At 38.7% G+C, this 21,936-nt stretch overlaps 1 protein-coding gene across 1 annotated transcript; it reads right to left on the bottom strand.

The window, feature by feature from the left end:
- Positions 1–3,586: 3,586 nt before the first annotated feature.
- On the bottom strand, positions 3,587–20,933 carry PSMA1 (proteasome (prosome, macropain) subunit, alpha type, 1). Its single transcript, XM_006865826.1, has 11 exons — positions 20,791–20,933; positions 20,282–20,365; positions 19,238–19,304; positions 18,870–18,971; positions 18,402–18,505; positions 15,570–15,658; positions 14,853–14,923; positions 14,596–14,725; positions 11,931–12,010; positions 8,363–8,473; positions 3,587–3,961 (listed from the first exon to the last, which is right to left on the bottom strand). The coding sequence occupies exons 1-11, from the start codon at positions 20,931–20,933 to the stop codon at positions 3,905–3,907; spliced, it is 1,038 nt and encodes a 345-aa protein (XP_006865888.1). The 3' UTR covers positions 3,587–3,904.
- Positions 20,934–21,936: the final 1,003 nt, after the last annotated feature.

The raw sequence follows: 21,936 nt of genomic DNA on the forward strand, positions 1-21,936 counted from the left end.
AGACCAGACTTATTGGCCTGATAGACTGGTAGGCTGTGGCCCCTAGACACTTTACAAATCTGGAACTGAATCCACTCCTGGGGGATCAACTTTCAGCCAAGTAATAGACAGACCTAGAAAGTAAACAGTAATACTACAGAGGTACATATTCCTCAGTACAATCAACCAGACGAAACCAAAAGGGCAGTATCTGCCCCAAAACAAAGCTCAGAAAGCAGAAAGGACAAGTGAAAATGGGACTCAAGGGACGAAGTGGGAAGACTGCCGTAATAATACCATAAAACAAAATGTGTATAAATTTGGAATGCAAAACAAATTCACTCTGTAAACTTTCACCCAAACTATAAAACTCAAAAAAAAAAAAAAAAAAGGTGATCACAAAGTGTCTGCCAAACCACAAAAATTACCTAGCCAAGTTGACACATTAATTCTGGCAATAGATAAATTTGAATTGTATCTCATAAAGCTGTTATTAACAATTTTTTTCTTACTGGAATCAAAACATCTGGAATCATGGTATGCTATGTGTAACACCCTGAAATATGGAACCACAGTGGCTTTATAAGATCATGTTATATACTATATATTTACATTAAAATTCATTACCTGAAAAAAACACCACCTCAGACCTCAGATCTAAACTCAGGTTTTAAAGTGTTTGCACCCTTAAGAAGGTGTTGAACATTTTACTAATTTTAGAGTTTACAAGGTGTTTTCACATAAAATTCTCCCATCAAATATGCACAGTTCTTCTCAAAACGGTTTCCTTAAAATACGGCTAAATAAATTGCCCAAAGCCAATAGCAGTAATTTGTAGAATTGGGACTAAAATTCAGCTTCCTATATATAAATAGGAAGGAGCTCTGGTAGCGTAGTGGTTACGAATCGGGCTGCGAACCTTAAGGTCAGCGGTTCGAAACTACCAGCCACTCCGCGGGAGAAAGATGAGGCTTTCTACTCCCGTAAAGATTTACACCCTTGGAAACCCTGTACAGGGTCGCTATGGGTCGGACCCGACTCGATGGCACTTAACAACAACAACAATATATAAATAGGAGTACTGGTGTGGCACTTTAAGATAAGCACTAGACTACTAACCACTCTGGCGGTTCAAATCCACCAGTTTTTCCTGAGAAACTCTATATAAGATCTGAGGTGGAATCAACTTAACCATCTATAAATAAACCTCTCCTCTTAAAAAATATAAATCTCAAAAAATGAAAAAGCTACTCCATACTTTTTAGCAGGAAATATTTTGTATTGTTGGGGGAAAAAATATTTCCTCTCATTTCATTTGCATGGTCTAAGATAAAAATAATGAGCCCTGTGGATTAGGGTTTGGGCTGCTAACTGCAAGCTCGGTAGTTCACACACACTAGTTGCCTCTCAGGAGAAAGATGAAGCTGTCTGCTCCCATAAATACTTAGTCTCAGAAAGCCTCACTATGAGTTGGAATTGACTTAGTGGCAGTTTTTGGTTTGGAAGATTAAACTTATTATGCAATATCTGACTATACAGCTTAAGGGAATAATAGGAAGGCAGTGTGCACACTATACTGGAGTGGGGCTGGGGGATAAAAGGAAATGATGGTTTAAGATTGTTGTTGTTAAGTGCCATCATGTCAATTCTGATTTATAGCGAGGAGCAGTCGGTAGGATTGAACCACCGACCTTGTGATTCACAGTTCAGTTCCTACATTGCTATATCAGGAATCCAGATTCAGATTAAAATCCCTTTTATACTATTTACAAAAACTGTACAGAGAGCAGAGCGATCACTACTGCCATCTGCTGGTTGAAGAGAAAAGCAGTTCATATGTTAGTCTTGGTACATTTGTTAGGAAGTGGTACTTCCTTAGATTTTAATTTTGAATTTGTATTACGAGCCATTATCTTCATACACTGGGATATTGTTAAAAGCCTGATTGATAAGAAGTATTACTCTTTGTTGTTGTTGTAAGATACCATCGAGTTGGTGCCTTCTCATAGTGACCTTACGCACAACAGACTGAAACACTGCCCAATCCTGGCCAACCTCACAATTGTTGCCAGGCTTGAGACCATTGATGCTGCCACTTGGCCAATCCATCTCCTTGGGGGTCTTTCTCTTTTTCTCTGACCCTCCACCTTACCAAACATGATATCCTTCTCCAGCAACTGTTCCCTCCTGACAATATGTCCAAAGTATGAGAGACAAACTTTGGCCATCTTGGCCTCCAAGGAGCACTCTGGCTGCACTGCTTCCAACACATATCTGTTGGTCCTATGGGCAGGCCATGGCACTTTCAATATTCTCCTCAAAACACCATTACTCAAAAGCATCAATTCTTCTGTGGTCTTCCTTATTTACTGCCCAACTTTCACATAAATATGAGGTTATTGAAAATACCATGGCTTGGGTCAGGCACACTTTAGTCTTCATCTTTGCTTTTCAACACTTTAAAACAGATTTGCCTAATGCAATACGTCATTTGATTTCTTGACTGCTGCTTCCTTGAGTGTTGATAGTTGATTCAAGAAGAATGAAATCTTTGACAACTTCAATCGTTTCTCCGCTGCTAAGAATGTTATTTATTGGTCCAGTGGTGAGGATTTTTGTTTTCTTTACATTGAGAAGCAATCCATACCGAAGGCTGGGCGCTTTGATCTTCATCAGTAAATACTTTAAGTCCTCTTCACTTTCAGCAAGCAAGGTTGTATCATCTGCATATCGCAAGTTGTTAATGAACCTTCCTCAAATCTTAATGCCACGTTTTTCTTCATATAACCCAGCTTCTCAGATTATTTGCACAGCACACAGGTTTAATAAGTATGGTGAAAGAACACAACCCTGTCATACACCTTTCTTAATTTTAAACCATCCAGTGTTCCCATGTTCTGTTTGAATAACTGCCTCTTGGTCCATGTACAGATTCCTCATGAGCACAATTAAGTGTTCAGGAATACTCATACTTTGCAATATTGTCCATAGCTTGTCATGATCCACACAATCGAAAGCCTCTGCATAGTCAATAAAGCACAGGTAAATATCTTTCTGATATTCTCTGCTTTCAGCCAAGATCTATCAGACATCAGCGTTGATATCCCTCGTTCCACAGTCTCTTCTGAATCCGGCTCTAACCTCTGGAAGTTCTCTGTCAATGTATGCTTGCAGCTGTTTCTGTATTACCTTTAGTAAACCTTTACTTGAATGGGATATCAAAGAGATTGTCCGATGATTTCCGCATCCCATTGGGTGTCACCTCTCTTTGGAATGGGCACAAATATGGATCTCTTCCAGTCAGTTGGCCAGATAGTTGTCTTCCAAATTTCTTGACAGAGATGAGTGAGTGCCTCCTGTGCCGCCTCACTTTCTGATAAGATTTCAATTTTTATTCCATCAATTCCTGGTACCTTGTTCTTTGCCAATTCTTTCAATGCACCTTAGATTTCTTCCTTCAATATCACTGGCTCTTGATCATATGCTACCTCTTGAAATAGGTAAACATCAGTCATATCCTTTTTAGCATCATAAAAAAGAATTTACTTTGGCAAACTTGGCAAATACCAGTATAATCCCAGACCAAAATCAAACAAAAACCCAATACACCAGCAGGTGAAACAATTTTATTTCATAGTTGTCTTTAAAATCATAAAGACACTGTGTTCTTTATATAAAAACAGAGTATAGAAGCCCTATACTTGCTAGAAAATAATAATATAGACCTTTGCAGGAAAAAAAAAAAAAAAAGCCCCATACATGGTTTCAATTAGGTGTCTTGGAAAAAACCACATCTGAACTGATTCATAAAACATACCATTCTACCAGTCTGCATCTTTTATTATTAAAGCATAGATTACTGCTATTCTGTTCCATGTTCCTGCATTCCTACATATTTGATAAAACACAGAGACTGGTCTATCACTTAATGTTCCATTGGTTCATCGGCCTTCTCTGCAGGTTCATCAGAAGGTTGAGCAGGCTTGAGAGAGGAAAGAAAAAGAAAGTAAGTTAAAAAAACAAACAAACAAAAAAAACAGCTCACTTGTATGATCAATAGGTATTTCTAATCAAAAAACACATTGTAAAAATTATTTCCTAAATACTTGTTTTAAAAAAGTGTGTGGAAATATTTAAGATACTCAAATGTTCATTCATTATCTTGTAAAATTTCTAAATAAACACTTTTTTGGGTGTGTTTTAATATAGATGTAATTACAGCTCTGAAAATCTAATCATCAATACTACTATTCCAGCATTTTATCATACTTTGTTCTTATTCAAGAGTAAAAGGCCTAATATTCACTTGTTGTTGTTCTAGTCCTAAAATATAACTAGGACTACTTAGATATTCCTATGTCCTTTACCACCAATAAACACAGCAAAAATACAATCAAATAAATTAGCTGTGTGGCACTTAGCGTTTTCCCCAAATAGTGTCAGCTTGTGTAATCAACAGCAATTCAAATAATCCTAATAATACTAATATCCTTTTCAAGGTAAAAAAATCATGGTGTGGAAGAAATTTCTGTACAAGATACATGTTTATTTATAAGTGCACAATTATTAAATAAGTATCTACAAACCAAAATCAAACCCAGTTCCATGCAGTCAATTCTGATCAAAGGGACCCTGTACAGGATTTCTGAGGCTGTAAATCTTTATGGAAACAGAAAGCCTTATTCTTCTCCCATGGAGTGGCTGGTGGATTTAAACTGCTGACCCTGTGGTGACTAGTCTATGTGGTTACCAGTCCAGTGCTAATTCTATAGTGCCTTTTAAAAGTTCACAGAAAAATATAATTTGAAGATAATGGAATTTTCCATGAACTTTGGAAGCCCCATATGTAAGCACCAAATGTATACTCTAAACACGAACACTTGTTGAACTTTTTAATCACAATTTGTGAAGGGCCAGTTTAGTTTCCAAAGCTGGTTCCCAAGCATTTTTAATCTCCACCAACACAGAATCTGGGCTAGTCCAATGACTCACTTTAACCAACAGCATTTGAAGACGTGACATTGTGCTAGTAGTGAGCCTCACCTGATAGAAGCCTGGTAACTGTTACATTTGAAAGCCCTGAGCTGTCATGTAAAACCAGTTACCCTGCTAGACAGAACCAGGTGAAGAGGTCCTGAGATGAGGTCCAGCCACTGCAGCTGTCCTGACAAGGCGTCCAAAATGAGTACAAAACTCTGCTATACATTAAGTCCCAACCCCAATCTGACTGCAACATTTGCCGTCCCAAGTGAGACTAGCAAAAAAAGCTATCTAACTGAGCTCTAGTCAACACACAGAACTGTGAGAAACAGTGTTGCTGTTTTAAGTCCAAAAGCTTTGGGGTAATTTATTATACTGTTGTTGTTGTTAAGTGCTGTGGAGTCGGTTCTGACTCATGGTGGTGGTTATGTGCCATGGAGTAGGTTCCAACTCATAGCGACCCTGTACAGGGTTTCCGAGGCTGTAAATCTTTACAGGAGCAGAAAGCCTCATCTTTCTCCCACGGAACAGCTGGTAGTTTCAAACTGCTGACCTTGTGGTTTGCAGCCTGATTTGTAACCACTACGCTACCAGAGCTCTGACTCATAGTGGCCCCATATATGTTTCCCAGGAGCTGCTGGTGGGTTTGAACTGTCAAACTTGTGGTCAGTTAGCAGCCCAGTGCCTACAGTGCCACACCAGGATTCCTAATTTATTATATAGTAATAGATTCTTATCAACAGAGAAAAGATTGAAGTTGTCAAGGACTTCATTCTTCTTGGATCAACTAGCAACACTCACGGAAGCAGCAGTCAAGAAATCAAACCATGTACTGCATTAGGCAATTCTGCAGCACAAGACCTTTTTAAAGTGTTGAAGAGCAAAGATGTCAGCTTGAGGACTAGGGTGCGCCTCACCAAGCCATGGTATTCTCAATAACGTCATATGAAAGCTGGACAGTGAATCAGGAAGACGATAGAAGAAGTGATACTTTTGAGTTATGGTCTTGGGAAGGTGGGGCTTGATGGCGGCTAGGGTGTTGGTGCAGTGAAATTCATCATCAGCAATACCACAGAATACCAGGCAAAGCAGATCCAGGGCAGAGCTCCAAAACCACAGAGATAGGAATATTTTGAAGGTTTGAAAGCTTACAGATTGTGGAACTTGAAGCTGAAGTAAACAATCGTGTACTTTTGAATCTGTCGGGCTGGGCTCGGAGGCCCGGAGCCGACATATTGGGCATGACCAAATGGGGAAGCAGAAACACCACAGAAAAATGCCGCGGGAACCTTGGAGCAAAGGTGGACAATACACTTTGTCAGTTTTGCTTTCTTCTGATTTTATTTTATTTTATTTTTTTGGAATCTGGTCATTGGCACCGCCCACTGTTTGCCCACCTTCATTCTGGTCTCTAGAGGGGGAGCCTGAGCGAGTGGACACCGCCCACCCTCACCACTGGTGGGGTCTTCTGCCATGCATGTGCACAGATACTCAGCCCAAGAGCAGGCCCCGATGGCTTTTTGCTTGTTTGTCTTTTGTTTTGTTTTTTAAAACGGGAAAGGGCAGGACAGGACTGTAGAGAGGGAAAGAGAGTTTAAAAACAAAACAGGCCGAAAATTAAATTAAAGCCTGAGGTATAGCATAACAACCAACACTGGCATCCTGAAAGCTCTCAGGAAGTTTTGAAAGCAAGAAGCTGAAGAGAGGACATTAAAGTCATACTCATATTAGGCTACAGATTTTTTTTTTTCTTCTCTCCTTCCTCGCCCTTTTCTGTGATTATAGACTGCAGTATTCAGTCTAGTTTTTGTTGCTGCTGTTTTTGGTGTGTTTTTTTTTCTCTTGTGCTGTTTTGCTATTATATGCCCCCCTTCAACCTTTGGAGTACTCTTTGTCTCCATATATTACACAAGAAGAGTCAGCAACTGCTGCCAGATAGCCAAGCTACAATCACACTCTATAAAATACCAAAACACAGGCAAGAACCATGTACCAGGAAAACAGACAACACCTGTGAAAGTTACTCTGAGTTAAGCAATAAGAAAAGTGAAAAGGGAAACCCACATCCTGATTACACCTACCTGGAAGCAATCAGAAAGCATAAAAAATACCAAAACATATACTCAATTAAGTATTAAGGCCACAGATAAACACGAAACATGTCCAAGAAGCAAAAGCAAATGACCATATCAGCACATGTCCAGAAATAAGATAAAATGTCTGAGACAAATGATCTAGAGGTAGACCTGGACTCCATTCTGGAAGAAGGGCAGGCCTTGGAAATGCCTGAGAAGGAATTCAGAAAAATGATTATAAAATGTTTCAAAACACTTTACAATGGGGTTGAGAAAAATAAGTCAGTCAGGAAAGTGTTACAGAAATAATCAAATAAAATAGATACAGCATTGGAAACAATTCAAAATCTACAGAAAGAGGTCCAAATGATCAATAACAGAATATCAGATATAGACAATACTCTGAAAGGGCAAAGGAGTAGAGTAGATGAGCTGGAAGGCAGAACCAGTGAGCTGGAAAACAAATCTGTCAATACTACTAAAATAGAAGAACAAACCCAAAAAAGGATTGAAAAATCTGAAGAAAGCCTAAGATTCATGTTGGACAACATGAAGAAGAATAACTTAAGAATTATCGGCATTCCAGAATAAAAAGAATCACACAAGTCCACAGAAGAAATAGTTGAAGAACTGCTGGAGTTATGGTGTTGGAGAATATTGAAAGTGCCATGGGCTGCCAAAAGAACCAATAGATCTGTTTTGAGAGACGTGCAGCCAAAGTGCTCCTTTGGAGACCAGGATGGCCAAACTTCGTCTCTTATATCTCGGACATATTGTCAGGAGGGACCAGTCACTGGAGAAGGGTATCATGTTTGGTAAGGTCGAGGGTCAGAGATAAAGAGGAAGACCCCCAACAAGATGGATTGGCCAAGTGGCAGCATCGATGGACTCAAGCGTGGCAACAGTAGTGAGGTTGACCCAGGATCGGGCAGTGTTTCATTTTGCTGTGCATAGGGTCGCTATGAGTTGGTACTGACTCAATGGCACCTAACAACAACAATAGCTAAACGAAGTCCTGCTGTGCCAATGTGGGATAAAGCTCTGGACTGCAAGGTTGGTTAGAAATACAAGGTTGGCAGTTCAAACTCACTAGCTGCTCCTTGGAAGTTCTATATAGGTTATTATGAGTTGGAATTAATTCCACAGCACTTAATAACAACAATAGCTAAATAAATCACCAACTCTTACTTCCTTTTTGTATTTAGAGCTTACTTTACTCTTTCTGAATAGTTAAAGATAAAAATGGGAGATTTACACAGTTGTTATACAAACACTAGCTTAAAACAGAAAGAAGACCTTTTGTGTTTAAGATTAGTTATTTTATATACCTGGGCCTTTCTCTGTGGTCTTTCTTCAAGACCTTCCAGGAAGGGAGAAACGTCATCATCATCATAGATTGTAAACTCCAAATCTTTACCAACAATACCAATGGAAACATTCTGAGGGGGTAAAAAAAGGCAAAAGAAAAAAAAAAGTTATGTTGGAAAAGCATTTATGACAACATTTTCAGTGAAAAGAGAAAAAAACATTTACATATCATATGAATAAGGGAGTCCTGGTGTGGCACTGTAGGATAATGTACTGGACTGCAAGGTCTGTTTGAACCACAAGGTTGGCAGTTAATTCACCAGCAGCTCCATGGAAACCGTATATAAGGTCGCTGAGTCAGACAGTACTAGATGGCTTGGTTTGTAACAACAACAAAAAATATGTAGGAGACATAGTAAATGCTTGTCATCTGCAGATCAAACACTCAATTGTGATGATCACGAGTAATCTCTAGATAGTAACAATTGGCTCATAATGGGAATGTGCTAGACATCAGTGTGAGAGCACAAGTCAAATTCCTAAGAAATAATCAAATGTTTGTTGTTTAAGATAGGAAATAAGCTGTGGGTTATAGAGTGTTGAATTTGGTGGGGGCTTGGCACTATATTCTACATGGAAAAGTTACAGAGGAAGTTTGTAAATGTCCAGTGAAGAGTAATCAGCCCAAAACCAATTCCTGTGAGATGAGAATTCTGTGAAAACTTGAGGTATAAAGACATATACGCGTTTATCCATGATTCAGCAAAAATATACAATCAGGAAGCTAAATATAGAACAAACTTTTCCAAACTGTGAATGTCAACAGTCAATTGTATACTCAAATTTTAAAGCTAGTTGCCTTGGGATATTAGTATTAAAGGTGTTTTTAACAAATAAAAACAATTAAAACTTCCTTTTTGATAGTTGTTAGTTTGTTAATTGGAACAGTACTTACAAAACTGAATTTGTAACACTGATCTCACTTTAATTAGTGGTGGCACTGTGGGTTAATGCACTGGACTGCAAAGTTGTTTGAACTGCAAGGATGGCGGTTTAAGTTCACCAACCCCTCCTTAGGAACCCTATACAGTCTCACGATGGGTCAGAACCAATAACAACAACATAACCTCAAGGAGACCCTTATTGGTTCCTGGATCATTTAATTTCCCAGTATCCTGGACAACCCTAACATTCTCCATTCTCCTTTCAGTTCAGAATCTTGCTCCTGTTTCACTAAGTAAATAAGAGAACTTTAACAATCTCTCAGTATATCCACTCTCTTTCCTGTATCTATGCCCTAGACACCCCTCCCTTCCTGTTATTGTGAATGAGTAGTCCAAGCTCCTAATGCCAAATGCTCTACTGGTACACTATTCATGAACATTGTGCCAGCAGTTTTTCTCACGGTCTTCCTATATAAATGCTTCCCTTTACACTACGTTAATCTCATAAACATGGAGCAAACACATTGTGATTTCTACCTTAAAAAAAAACAAACACCTTACTGCCTCCTTTTACAGTCACTGCTCTATTTCTCTGGATTCCTGACAGAAAATCTCCTCCAAAGTGTTTTCTCCCATTTCTCTTCTCCTATTCTCTGGATTCCATTTCTATCAGGCTTCTTTCTGCCCCACCATCCCATTAAAACTGTCTAGTTGAGTCCCCAGTGACTGGAGTATTGCTAATCCATTGGCTAATTTCCATGCTGCATCTTCCTTGATTAGCAATTTATGACACATTTGATCATCCTCAACCCCTTTACGAATCGGGCTGCGAACCTTAAGGTAAGCGGTTCGAAACTACCAGCTGCTCCGCAGGAGAAAGATGAGGCTTTCTACTCCCGTAAGGATTTACACCCTCGGAAACCCTGTACAGGGTCGCTATGGGTCGGAACCGACTCGAAGGCACGCAGCCAGCCACAAGTGTCTTTTGCTGACACTTATCTCCCAGCCTCCAACAGTTAGTGTGCCCACAGCCCAATTCTCAAATCCTGTCTCGTCCAGTCCACTCTCATGGCACTAAATACCATTTCTACACAAAGACTCCAAAAGTTTATCTTTAGACTAGACCCCATTCTTCCCTACAGTAGGTACATATACAACTGCTTACCCTACATCTCCAATTACACAAACAATATACATTTTAAACTTTCCGTGCCCCAAACTGAATGCCTAATATTTCCCTGTATGCCCTAAACCAAAACTTGTTCCTCCCACTGTCCCAACCATCTCAATAAATTATAAATCCCTCCTCTCAGTTAATCAGGTCAAAAGCTAGGGAGAAAAAAAGCTTTGTTAACCCACTTGTTAGCAAATCTTTTTGCCTCTAATTTAAAACATATTAAATCAAACCACCTCTCTCATTGTCTCCACTCTTTATCACTCTGGTGTAATTTACCATCATCTCTCACCTGAACTACTGCAATGGCCTTAAAACTATTTCCAGCCATGCTCACACTATAATCTGTTCTCAAAACCTACATCAAACTATGCTATTCTTCTGCTCAAACCCCTCTAACAGCCTATACAGTAAGATCCAATGTACCGACAATGGCCTATAGGGTATATATGAGCTGGTCTCCATTACTTTCTGAATTCTTCTCCTCTTCCACTTCATCACTGACTCCAACACTACTGGCCTCCTTGTGTTGAACACTTGGGAGCATTCAGTCTCAGGACCTTTGTACTCACATTCTCTTTACCTGGAATGATCTTGCTCCAGCACAGCTTGCTCTCTAATTTCTTTTTCTTAGTGAGGTCTTCCGTGACCACCCTATTTTAAACAACCCTACACTCTACCTATATACACTCATCAGGTCATTCTTGCTCTTCTTAAGTGGCTGTATTCTTCTCTCCCTATAGTATTTATTGGAATCCTGGTGCAACATTGTGGGTTAATGCGCTGGACTACAAAGACAGTTTGAATTGCACGGTCAGTGGTTCAAGCTTACCAGCTGTTCCTCAGAAACCCTATATAGGGTCACTAAGGTTTGGAATTGACTCGATGGCACTTAACAACAGAGAATTCATCATGCTCTAATATGTCGCATTTTCACAAAACACAACCACATCCATACAATGTGCATATAGGAAACTAATGCATAGGGACACAGCTCACACAAAAATACATCAAATTGTGTAACATTAAATGTTATTTGATATAAAAATACGGCTATTATGTAACTTGTGTATTTTGTCTATCGCCCGCTACTAGAATGTGTGTTCTGTGAGGGTCAAGGTATTTGCCTGTTGTGTTTATTAAATAAACTTCCAAAAGTTCCTAGCACAGGTAGGTTCTTAATATATATCGTTGTTGATTGAATTAACACTATCAAGATATATGCTGAAGAAGCGATGAACACCCTATAGCAGACTTACTAGGTTTATTGCGTTATAGCAAAAGACAGTGTTTTAAAAAAAAAATTCAAATCAGATCACTTAGTGAATAAGCTTATAGGGAAGTAGTGAGCCAAAGCAACCATCCCCCAAATTAAAGAACTATAAATATACACTCTTCTAATACTCACATTATGAAAGAAAGGGCTAAACTATAACACTAACATGCACAGCTGGGCAATGTAATATTTACCTTCGTAGTTAGGTCCTGCTCGGCAGGAAGTGTCTCTCTTAAGGCACGCAGACCATGTTTAACCAGTTCATTCAAATTGCCTACAGGTAATATATTAAAAATTATTTCTTACTGTCAGCTTCCGTCTGAAATCTGGTTTTACCCACATACTAAATAGATCACAATAAAAACAGTGAAAAGTTTAATGTCCAGTCAGATAACCTTTTAATAACCATCAGTAATATTATTGTTTTTAATTTAATGAAAGGAAGGCATGATTTCTGTCATTAAATGGAATCTCTTATGCTAAGGTAAATTTAAGGTACTGATTTACAAATTATACACTTCAGAAAACATGTTCTGTACAATGATAGTTCTTGTATTTGTTCTTTAAAAAGGAATCTGAAACTTATTCTATATGGCCAGAATCACATTTATCCCAAAACCTGACAAAGATATTACAAGAAAAGACAACTAGAAACCAGTATCCCTTTCAAATACAGATGCAAAAATCCGCAACAAATATTAGCAAAACAAGTCCAGTAACACATAAAAAAAAAAAATCTACACTATGACCAAGTGAAATTAATTCTAGGATTGCAAGATTGGTTTAATATCTGAAGATCAATCAACATAATAAACTATATTAATAAAGGAGAAAAATTGCCTCAATAGACACAAAAAGTGTATCTGATAAAATTCAATACCCTTGCATATTAAAAATAATCAACCAGAGGAACTTTCTTAAGGATAGCTAAAAAAAACCCCACCACTATGTCACATTAATAATGATGATTCAATGTTTCCCCCAAAAAAACTCAGGATTAGGACAAGGATGCTCACTCTCACCACTTCTGTTCAACATTCTAGTGGGGGTTCGAGTAACATTACATAAAATAAGTAATAAAAGGCATCTAGAGAGGATAGGAAGAAACAAAACAATTTGTATTTGCAGATGATATGACCTTGTATCTATGCAAACAATAACAAAATGTTTAGAACTTATACAGAGTTCAGGAAGATTGCAAGATACAGAATCAATACACAAAAATCAACTGCATTTCTATATGTGCGTGTACACAGAAAACTATAAAGCATTGTTGAAAGAAATAGAAGAATCCCTGAATAAATGGAAAGATACCCAGGATCGCGGATTGCACGGTTTATATTTTTGAGACAGCAGTGACCCCAAATTGATCTACAGATCCAATGTGATCCTTATTAATTTCACATCCAGACTGAAATGTGTTAGGCAGAGGCAGGGGTGGAGTACCCTTGTTTACTGGGTACTGTGTCAAGAGGTTATGATTCTGTAGGAAGGTGCAGTGGGATTGAGAGACATATGCCAGCCAGACACAGAAGAATCTCTGATCTGGTGTAAAATGTTAACTGTTCACTACAGATTAGTAAGTAAGCACAAGTAAGCCTGTGCTTATGGTGCTTATTGAGTAATCTTACACGACTGTGAAAACCTTGGCTGTTGAGTCTCTGATGTACTTCCCTGGATAGAAATACTACACCCATGTTGCTGCATTTTTGCTGCTGAGTGTGCTCTGTGTGATCACTTATAGGAAGGAGAGAACAAAAGGAAGTATGCATAATTCCTCTAGTCTCTGCCCTTGTCCCTTATGATCCAGATGTATATCTGACCGCATTCCTCCAATAAATCTCAGTCCAGAGTACACTACATACCAAGAAAGTTCTCCAAGTGTGGGATGAGTTTGAACACTCCTGAACTAGTTACCATGTACACAAACTGTGTAACCTAGCATCTCTCGGGCTTATTAGGCTTTGGAACTATTTTCCCCGAAGTTGAACCAGTTATTCTACAATATAAGCTTTGACTAATGGGATTAGGACAATTATTTCTTTTAAATTTACTAAACCTCAGACTTATATATTACATTGTTGTTAAGTGCCGTTGCATCAGTTCCAACTCAGAGACCCTGCATAGGGTTTCTGAGGTACAGCTGGTGGGTTTGTACTGCCGATTTTGTGGTTTACAGTCCAGTATAGATCCCTACAGTGCCATACCAGGAGTCCATATGTCACATTATTGAGTTCTAATGCCATAAGGGAGTCCTGGTGTGATGCTATAGGATAAAACACTGGACCACAAAGTCAGTTTGAGCCACAAGTTTGCCAGAATGAGTTGGAACCAACTTCACAGAAGTTAACAACAAGTGCCATAAGAAAACAGCTGAAACGTCAAAGAGAAAGGTGAAGCAAAACACTTGAAAACCTGTCCACCATCACATCATACAGCCTTTACCTTTCGGTCCCAGTTACACTGCCTTTGTACTTTCAGTTTATGGCCTACTTGCTGCAGAAATGTCTGTGTGGCTACAAATAAGAGCAGTGACAGAAAACTTAAAAGTTGTAAACAGAACCTAAAACAGATAGCAGTACAATGGTTCTCAATTATGCCTGGGCATACTTCAAATGAACTGAATCAAGAATCTTCAAGGTTGAGGTAACACATTTGTGTTTTGGAAAAGTTCAATTGGTGATTGAAACTACTGTGATAGCCTAACAGAGGAAAACGAGTATATAAAACAGAAATAAGAAACACTTTGTAGCTTAATTTAAAACCACACGACATTAAAAACATTTTTATTAGACTGATGGTTTCTTAAAATAAATAAATAAATAAATAAATAAATAAATAAATAAATACATAACTTACACTCCATAAACTCAGACATATGTCTCTCCAAGTAAGTACGTGCTGATTGAGAGCGAGCTCCAATAGACATAGCTCTGCAGTCAAAATAATTCACAGAGGGACAGGTTTGGAAAATGTGAGGGCCCATGTCCTACAAATAGAAATACATTCACTAAGCAATTCTTAACTTAGGTTTAAATAAAATTTCCAAAAATTTTAAGTAGTCTAAAAGAAAAAAAAAGAAATCTGTAAAATATAATTATACTCTATAAACTTACATCATAACCAGCAATGAGCAGTCCCACACCATATGGTCTCCTGCCATAACGTTGTGTTGGTATCTGGGTCTCTTAACTAGTTAAAGAGTCTGTTCCAATAAAGGCTATAGTTCTTATTTTCAATAGAGTTTAAACTAGTTAAACATCATTACTCAAGGCCAGTAGCTTCTTTCATAGTTACACAATCCACCACATATTAGATACATGAAAAAGAAAATACAACACAGCAGTACTTCGTTGGCTTACTATTACTATATATATCTGACTGTCCATTAAGCCCACAAATGAATGCCAGCAAAATGATCTATTCCTATATAGTACCTCAATTGTTTAGGGTATAAAAGGTACAGGAGACTGATCACCCATAAGAAACTTTAAATCTCCTCTATCTATTGTCTGGAAATTATCAATTGCTTACAAGGGCCGGTGAAAGAATCAACCCAATTCCTTATTTAGTACACTTTCTTCCAAGGGAGAAGGTACCAAATCCTATAGCTACAGAGAAGAGAGAGAGAGAAAGAAATTTAACACACCTTAAAAAAATCCACTTTAAATCTAAATGAAAAGTTACTAACTTTAATGTTTTCAATATTGTTCAAGTTAATTCAGCATTATTAGTGAAGATCTGCAACTTCATATCCTTAATAACTAAGGCAAGGATTAAGTACAGAAATCCTTTAAAGTTCACAACCATAAATGCCAACGTGAAAAGGATACTGCTTCCAATTAGAGATACAAGACGAGACACAGGAAGAGGCCTGTCAAACACAAATCTTGAATCCAAACATTCCTGGCGCATAAAATTACTAAAAAAGAAATAAGAAAAAGTATTAATTTTAAATCACATAGAGTAACTCCAATCTACATAAATATAATTTCAATTATACATTGGCATGCAATCTATCCACATAAGAAAACCAAAATGGTTAAGAAAGACATGGATAAAGGCATATATTTTTCTATCAAACTCTGGGGTTACCTAAGATTTTTCTAAGACTAGAATATTCTTTAGCTATAGAAAACCTTTGTCTCAGGGTACTTTACAGAATAGAAAAGGTTAAGAAAGGGAACAGGAACAATCTCTCTTATTTTTCCCACTGTCAGCAGTGTGCTACTGATAAGTGTCATAGAATTGGTTCTGAATCATACGGACCCTGTATAGGGTTTCCAAGAATTGGCTGGTAAGTTTGAACCGTTGGCTTTGCAGTAAGCAGTCCTGTGCTTATTCTACAGCTCCACACCAGGGATGAACTACCATTAGTAATAGTTTGCATTAATTCTGTCTTGAACCACCAAAAGAACGCCTACTCTGCTAGTTTCTTGAAAGCAGACTAAAAATTTCCCAATAAGCAATGGCAAGTAATAGAATTCATACTTGAACACATCTTTAAGAGTTCCCCGCAAAGTTAATTCTCTCCACAAGCAGACACTAGACTATTAAGTTTTACTGCTAAAATTGACAAGATTCAAGCAAGTACAGCATTAGAGAAAAGCAAAGACATGGATAAACAAGAAGAAATGGGTATGTGCTTTCCTTTCCATATTGCTTTGTTGAATTAATTTGGTTTTTAGGGGGGAAGGCAGTTCTTTTTCCCTGAGGATGGGTTAGGATTATGGCTAGGTCTAGGTTAGGCCTCAGACTTCATTTATCATTACGGTAATGGTTAGTACTAGGATTAGGACAGGGATAGGGGTTGAGCTAGGCTTGGTCTAGCTTAAATTAGATTTATTTATTTATTTTTCTTGAAATCTACTTGATTTCCTCTTCATTTGTGAAGTTCTGTAACTACATTACTCCCTCTTATTAGTTTGTGGGATTTCTTTTGTTGCACTGGGCATATCTGTTTTCCTTATTTTCAATTCTGTAGGTTTGCGCTTTTGAATACTACTTTATCTGGGTTGAGTTGTAGGTGACATTGTAAATTATGTTAATCTCAGGTTGTTTTCTGCTGTTGTTGGTTCTCTGTCCAAAAAACTCCCTTTTGTATTTTTTGGAAGGTTGGTCTAGTTTTCACAAATTAAAAAATTTCTATTTATCTAGAAATGCCCTAATTTTGCCATCATATTTGATAAAACAATTTTGCTGGGATTAAGTCTTGGCTGGTAATTTAAATTTTTCCATTTGCGGTTTCAGATATGTCATCTTGCCTACAGGGTTTCTGCTGAGAAATCAGAACTTAGTCTAATTAGTTCTCCTTTATGGATAACTTTTCATTTTTCTTGAGTTACTCTCAGGATTCTTGTTTTTGGTTTTGGAAAATTTTACTAAGTCTTAGTGATTTTTCTTTTGGAGTCTATTCTGTCTGGAGTTTGTTCAACTTCTTGAATGATGTTAGGGAAGTTTTCTTCCAACAACTTTTGGACAATTTTCTCTTTTTTTTTTTTTGGTTTCTTCTTGCTCTAGAATTCCAGTCACTTGTAAATTATTCTTCTTGCCGCTGTTGTTGCTAGGCAAGTGCCACAGAGTTAGTTCTGACACATAGTGACCCTATACAGGGTTTCCTAGGAATGGCTGGTGGGTTTGAACCACAACTTTGTAGTCAGCAGCCTAATCTTTATCCTACAGTACTACACTAGGACTTCTTCTTCCTTATGTTGTTGTTGTTAAGTACCTTTGAGTCAGTTTCAACTCACAGCAACTCTGTAAACGGTTTCTGAGGAGTGGCTGCTGAGTTTGAACCTCCAATCTTGCAGTTCAAACCGACCTTACAGTCCAGTGCTTAACCTAAAATGCCATACCAGGACTCCTCTTGATAGTGTCCCACATAAATCTTAAACTTTATTTTTTTGGGTTCTTTTTTCATATTGTTCTTCTAGCAGATGAATACTGAGATTTGTCTTAAAGCTCACTGTTTCATCCTTCCATTGATTCAATTCTAGTTCTTTGCCCTATTTTTAAAGTCTTAGTATTAATCTTCTGGCTTTTTAATTGCTATTTTTTGTCAATTAGTTCTTGTAGTGTCATACTGAATTCTTCTCAAGTTTTGTCTGTGTTTTCCTTGATTTCACCTGCAGTTTTCTTGATCCATTGAAAGTTCCTAAATACTACTCTTTTAAATTCCTTATCAAGTAGTTCTGGTACCAGTTTTTGGTAACATAATTTCTGACTGTATTTGGTCACTTGTTTGAGGCACTGTCTTGTTTCTTTGTGTATGCTGATATTATCTATTTTCTTCAAACATCATGGTGGTGTTGTAAAGCGTAGTGGTTAAGAATCGGGCTGCGAACCACAGGATTAGCAATTTGAAACTACCAGCTGTTCTGCAGGAGAAAGATGAGGCCTTTCTGCTTCCGTAAAAATTTACAGCCTCAGAAACCCTGTACAGGGTTGCTATGAGTCGGAACTAACTCCAGGGCACTTAACAACAACTAGCTACTAAAGGTGGACCACAAATTGGAATACTCAATAATTAAATCCAAGTCCACTAAGTCTTCAATTTTAACTTAATAAACATCCTGGTAAACAGAGTCCTAAAATATTTCACCTGGATCTTTTCTAAAAATAAAAGTCAAAGGGACATTTCTTTTGATTTTCATAATCATACTCACCATAACAGTCTAGCATCAGCAGTAAGCCCCGCAATTGAAATACCAATATGGTTGTCAACGTGGAGGATTTTTTTCTGATGAGCTGCAAGCTCTGACTGTGCCCTCTAAATAGATTTTATAAGACAAAAACAAGTTTATGATGAGATAATACACAGAAGCAAAAGATTATTCATGGTTGCCAAGGATCAGAGGGAGGAGGAAAAGGGAGTTTTTGTTTGGGAGGCACTGAGTTAAGTAAGGGTGGTGAAACATTTTAGAAGGCAAAGCGATAATGGTAGCACAACATGAAAAATGTAATCAATGTCATGAATTGCAAATGTTGAAGTTGGTTATATTAGCAAATGTTTTGGTGTGCACATTTGCATCATACTATAAAAAGAAGTTAATGACCCTACTGTCTACACAATCAGATTTATATTTGATAATTCTGTTTTTGAAGGAGAAAGACACATTTACTGTTTTACTTACCTTCAATGCAACCAACACTGCATGGGTCTTTGATTTCAGACCAACTGTGGCAGACCCTTGTTTAACAGCTTCCATTGCATATTCAATTTGATGAATCCTGCCCTAAATAGAAAAATAAGCACATTTTAAGGATCATGTTGGAAGATGCTATCATGAAATAAAAGTTAATTTAGAGCTCCCAAACCTCAGGTACGCACAGTTATAGTTCAAATGATTAAAAAAAAAAACAAAACCAGGAAATATCTTAATAAAAATGAAAGTTCTACAATTATCTAAAATGATTATATTTTATTTTCTCACAACATACAAACTCATGACTCTTTAAACTGAGTGCAGCCAGTTCATAGAAATGGCAAGGCTTATTTTACCTGTGGGCTCCAAACAGTAACATCATTGTCATACTGGTTGCGAAACTGAAAGTAAAACACAAAACACCTATTAATGTAAGAACATTACAATTCTCAATACTTAAACATGCTGTATCATTAAGGAATGTTCTCAAATATTGCAATTCAACACAAACACAATTTTCTTAAGCAATAATACTGTACGATCACTACTTTACTCAGTTGCAAGTCCATTCTATGAACAATTGTCATGGAGGGGTGTGTATAAATCTAGATGAGTTAATCTTCCCAACTTCCTATTCCACCACTCTCCTAGGCTGGCCTAACAACCCACTGCCATGTCAATTCCAACTCACAGTGACCCTGAGTCAGTTTCGACTCATAGCAACCCTAAATAGGGTTTCCGAGGAGCAGTTGGTACATTTGAACTAACAACCTTATAGCTCAAACTGACCTTACAATCCAGTGCTTATCCTATAGCACCACACCAAAGCGAACCCATGTTGTTGTTGTTACGTGCCACTGAGTCAATTACAACCCACAGCAACCCTGTATAGGGTTTCCAATGTGCAGCTGGTGAGCTTGAACCACCGATCTTGCAGTTCAAACAGCTTTGCAGTCTGACGCATTCGCCCACAGTGCCACACCAGGACTCCCAGCGACCTCATAGGTTCACTCAATTACTGAAATCCACACTTCTTGAGAAGCCTTCTGAGGCAGATCTCTATTTTCTCCACCCTCATCTCCACATAGTTTTGCTGATGCTGCTCCCTTATGCTGGATTCTAATAAATGGCAAAATTCTTCCTTTTCTTTAAACGAGCTCAAATTTTTCCTTCTTCAAGTCGTTTGTACCTTTTCTCCAAAAATCCCAACACATAGTCCCATAGCTCTCGATTGACATTTTTCTGTCTTCTATCATAATTAGGTACATATCTGATTTATACCTAAACCATCATTGCATTTAAACCATTGCCTTGTTCGCATTCATACTGAATAAACGCAAAAAAAAAAAAACCAGTCCGGTTGAGTGCTGGAATGGAAGACATAGGACAGGAAGTCTTACATTGTGGCCCTGATTCCATCACTTTTCCTCTTACTTGTTGAACGATTAGAAAAGTACTTGAAAAGGGCCTTTCCTGATCGAATCCTAGGGTAGAATACAATCAGACGGGTCCACTAGGAAAACAGGTGCAGTCCTGGAACGCAAACTCTGGGATGAAGTCACCACTTGGAGGTACTGATAAGCCTCCAAAGTCAAATCCCTATTTCTCTTTCCTCTTCCCCACAAAGCACGACTCCGAATCTACACCACCGAAGGCCCCTGAGGGGGCACACTAGACTTGTGACTAGGGAGGAAGTATCCAAGACCCCAGGGAAAGCGAAATAAGCCCAAGAGCACAGATCCCTCTCCTGGCCTGGTCGGAGATGCTGAATCACTGTATAGGTTATCCCGTTGGCTAGGGTTCCCGTGACCTGGGTCCCTGTAAGCATGACAGGAAAGGCGGGTCACCATCTCTCAAGACACCAGGCCTCTGCCCCAACCCTGCCATAGCTCGAGATTTCAACACACACCATGGCTGTGGTTGTGACTCCGGCTCCGGCTTCGCTGCGGCCTCCTGTAAAGCTGCGGACCAAGTAGCGAGGCCGAAACTTCCGCTCGACGATCGACAGAGAAACCTACGGCATTTTGATGGTGGCGGCGCAGGGCAGGACATGACAGTCTATTCCAGAGACATCGATAGGCTTTCACCGCTTCCCCGCCCCTAAAACGAACAGCTTCTCCGCAGTAGGCGGGGCCATAGAAGATCGAGGAACTGAGATTGACTGGAAACCTTCAACCGGAAGTGCTGCTGACGGCTAAGAGCTGCCGAGCGACCTCCACAATCTTTCCCTTCTTGGTGCCTCAGTGAAAATCTCTGTGTTGCAGATTCCCGCCAGTTTCACCGACCTTAGCGACTGCACAGGAAGTCTTTGGAAATGTCTGCTGCAGTTCCTTTTGATTCCGAGTGTGCGACAGCCTCTCATTCAACACCCACAGAGATTTGGGTGTTGTGTGACTGAGAAAAAGGAGGCTATAAGAAAAGTCACAAAATAATGGTCCGTTTGTGTATGTCAACCAGCCTTACTTCTAATGTGTGTGCGCGCGTGCTTTTCTTTCTACTTTAGAATACTCTTCGCTGCTCCCTGAAGAATTCATTTTCTAAGGCTCTGTTGTCGTTTGCCACTTTTTAGTATAAATATCCATTTCTCCCACCAGACTTTAATTCTGTTGTTAAGTGTCTTCGAGTCGGATTCCGACTCACAGCGACCCTGTATACGCCTAACAAAGAGAGACTGGTGGGTTTGAACCTCCAACCTTGTGGCTAGGAGTCCAGGGCTTATTCTATAGAACCCCACCAGGAACATTGAGGGCACTTGAATCTGTGTCCTCAAAACCAAGCACGACCCCTGGTAGAATAGGCCACTAAGAAAACATGGATGTTTTCTTCTATTTTTTGTTTTGAGAATATTTTTGATGAATCTCCAAATGAAGTGGGCTAGAACAGTTATGCAAATACCTAACATCTGCTAATGGGGACTTCTACCCTGTTTCTTGGAATCCTTGCGTGGTGCTGTGGGATAAAGTAGTGGACCCCAAGTTTGGTTTGAACCGTAAGGTGGGCGATTCTAACTCACCAGCCTGAACCAACTCCAGGGCATTTAACAACAAGCCTCTTT

This window comes from Chrysochloris asiatica, unplaced genomic scaffold (assembly GCF_000296735.1).
Source record: "Chrysochloris asiatica unplaced genomic scaffold, ChrAsi1.0 scaffold00083, whole genome shotgun sequence".
Classification (NCBI taxonomy): Eukaryota; Metazoa; Chordata; class Mammalia; order Afrosoricida; family Chrysochloridae; genus Chrysochloris; species Chrysochloris asiatica.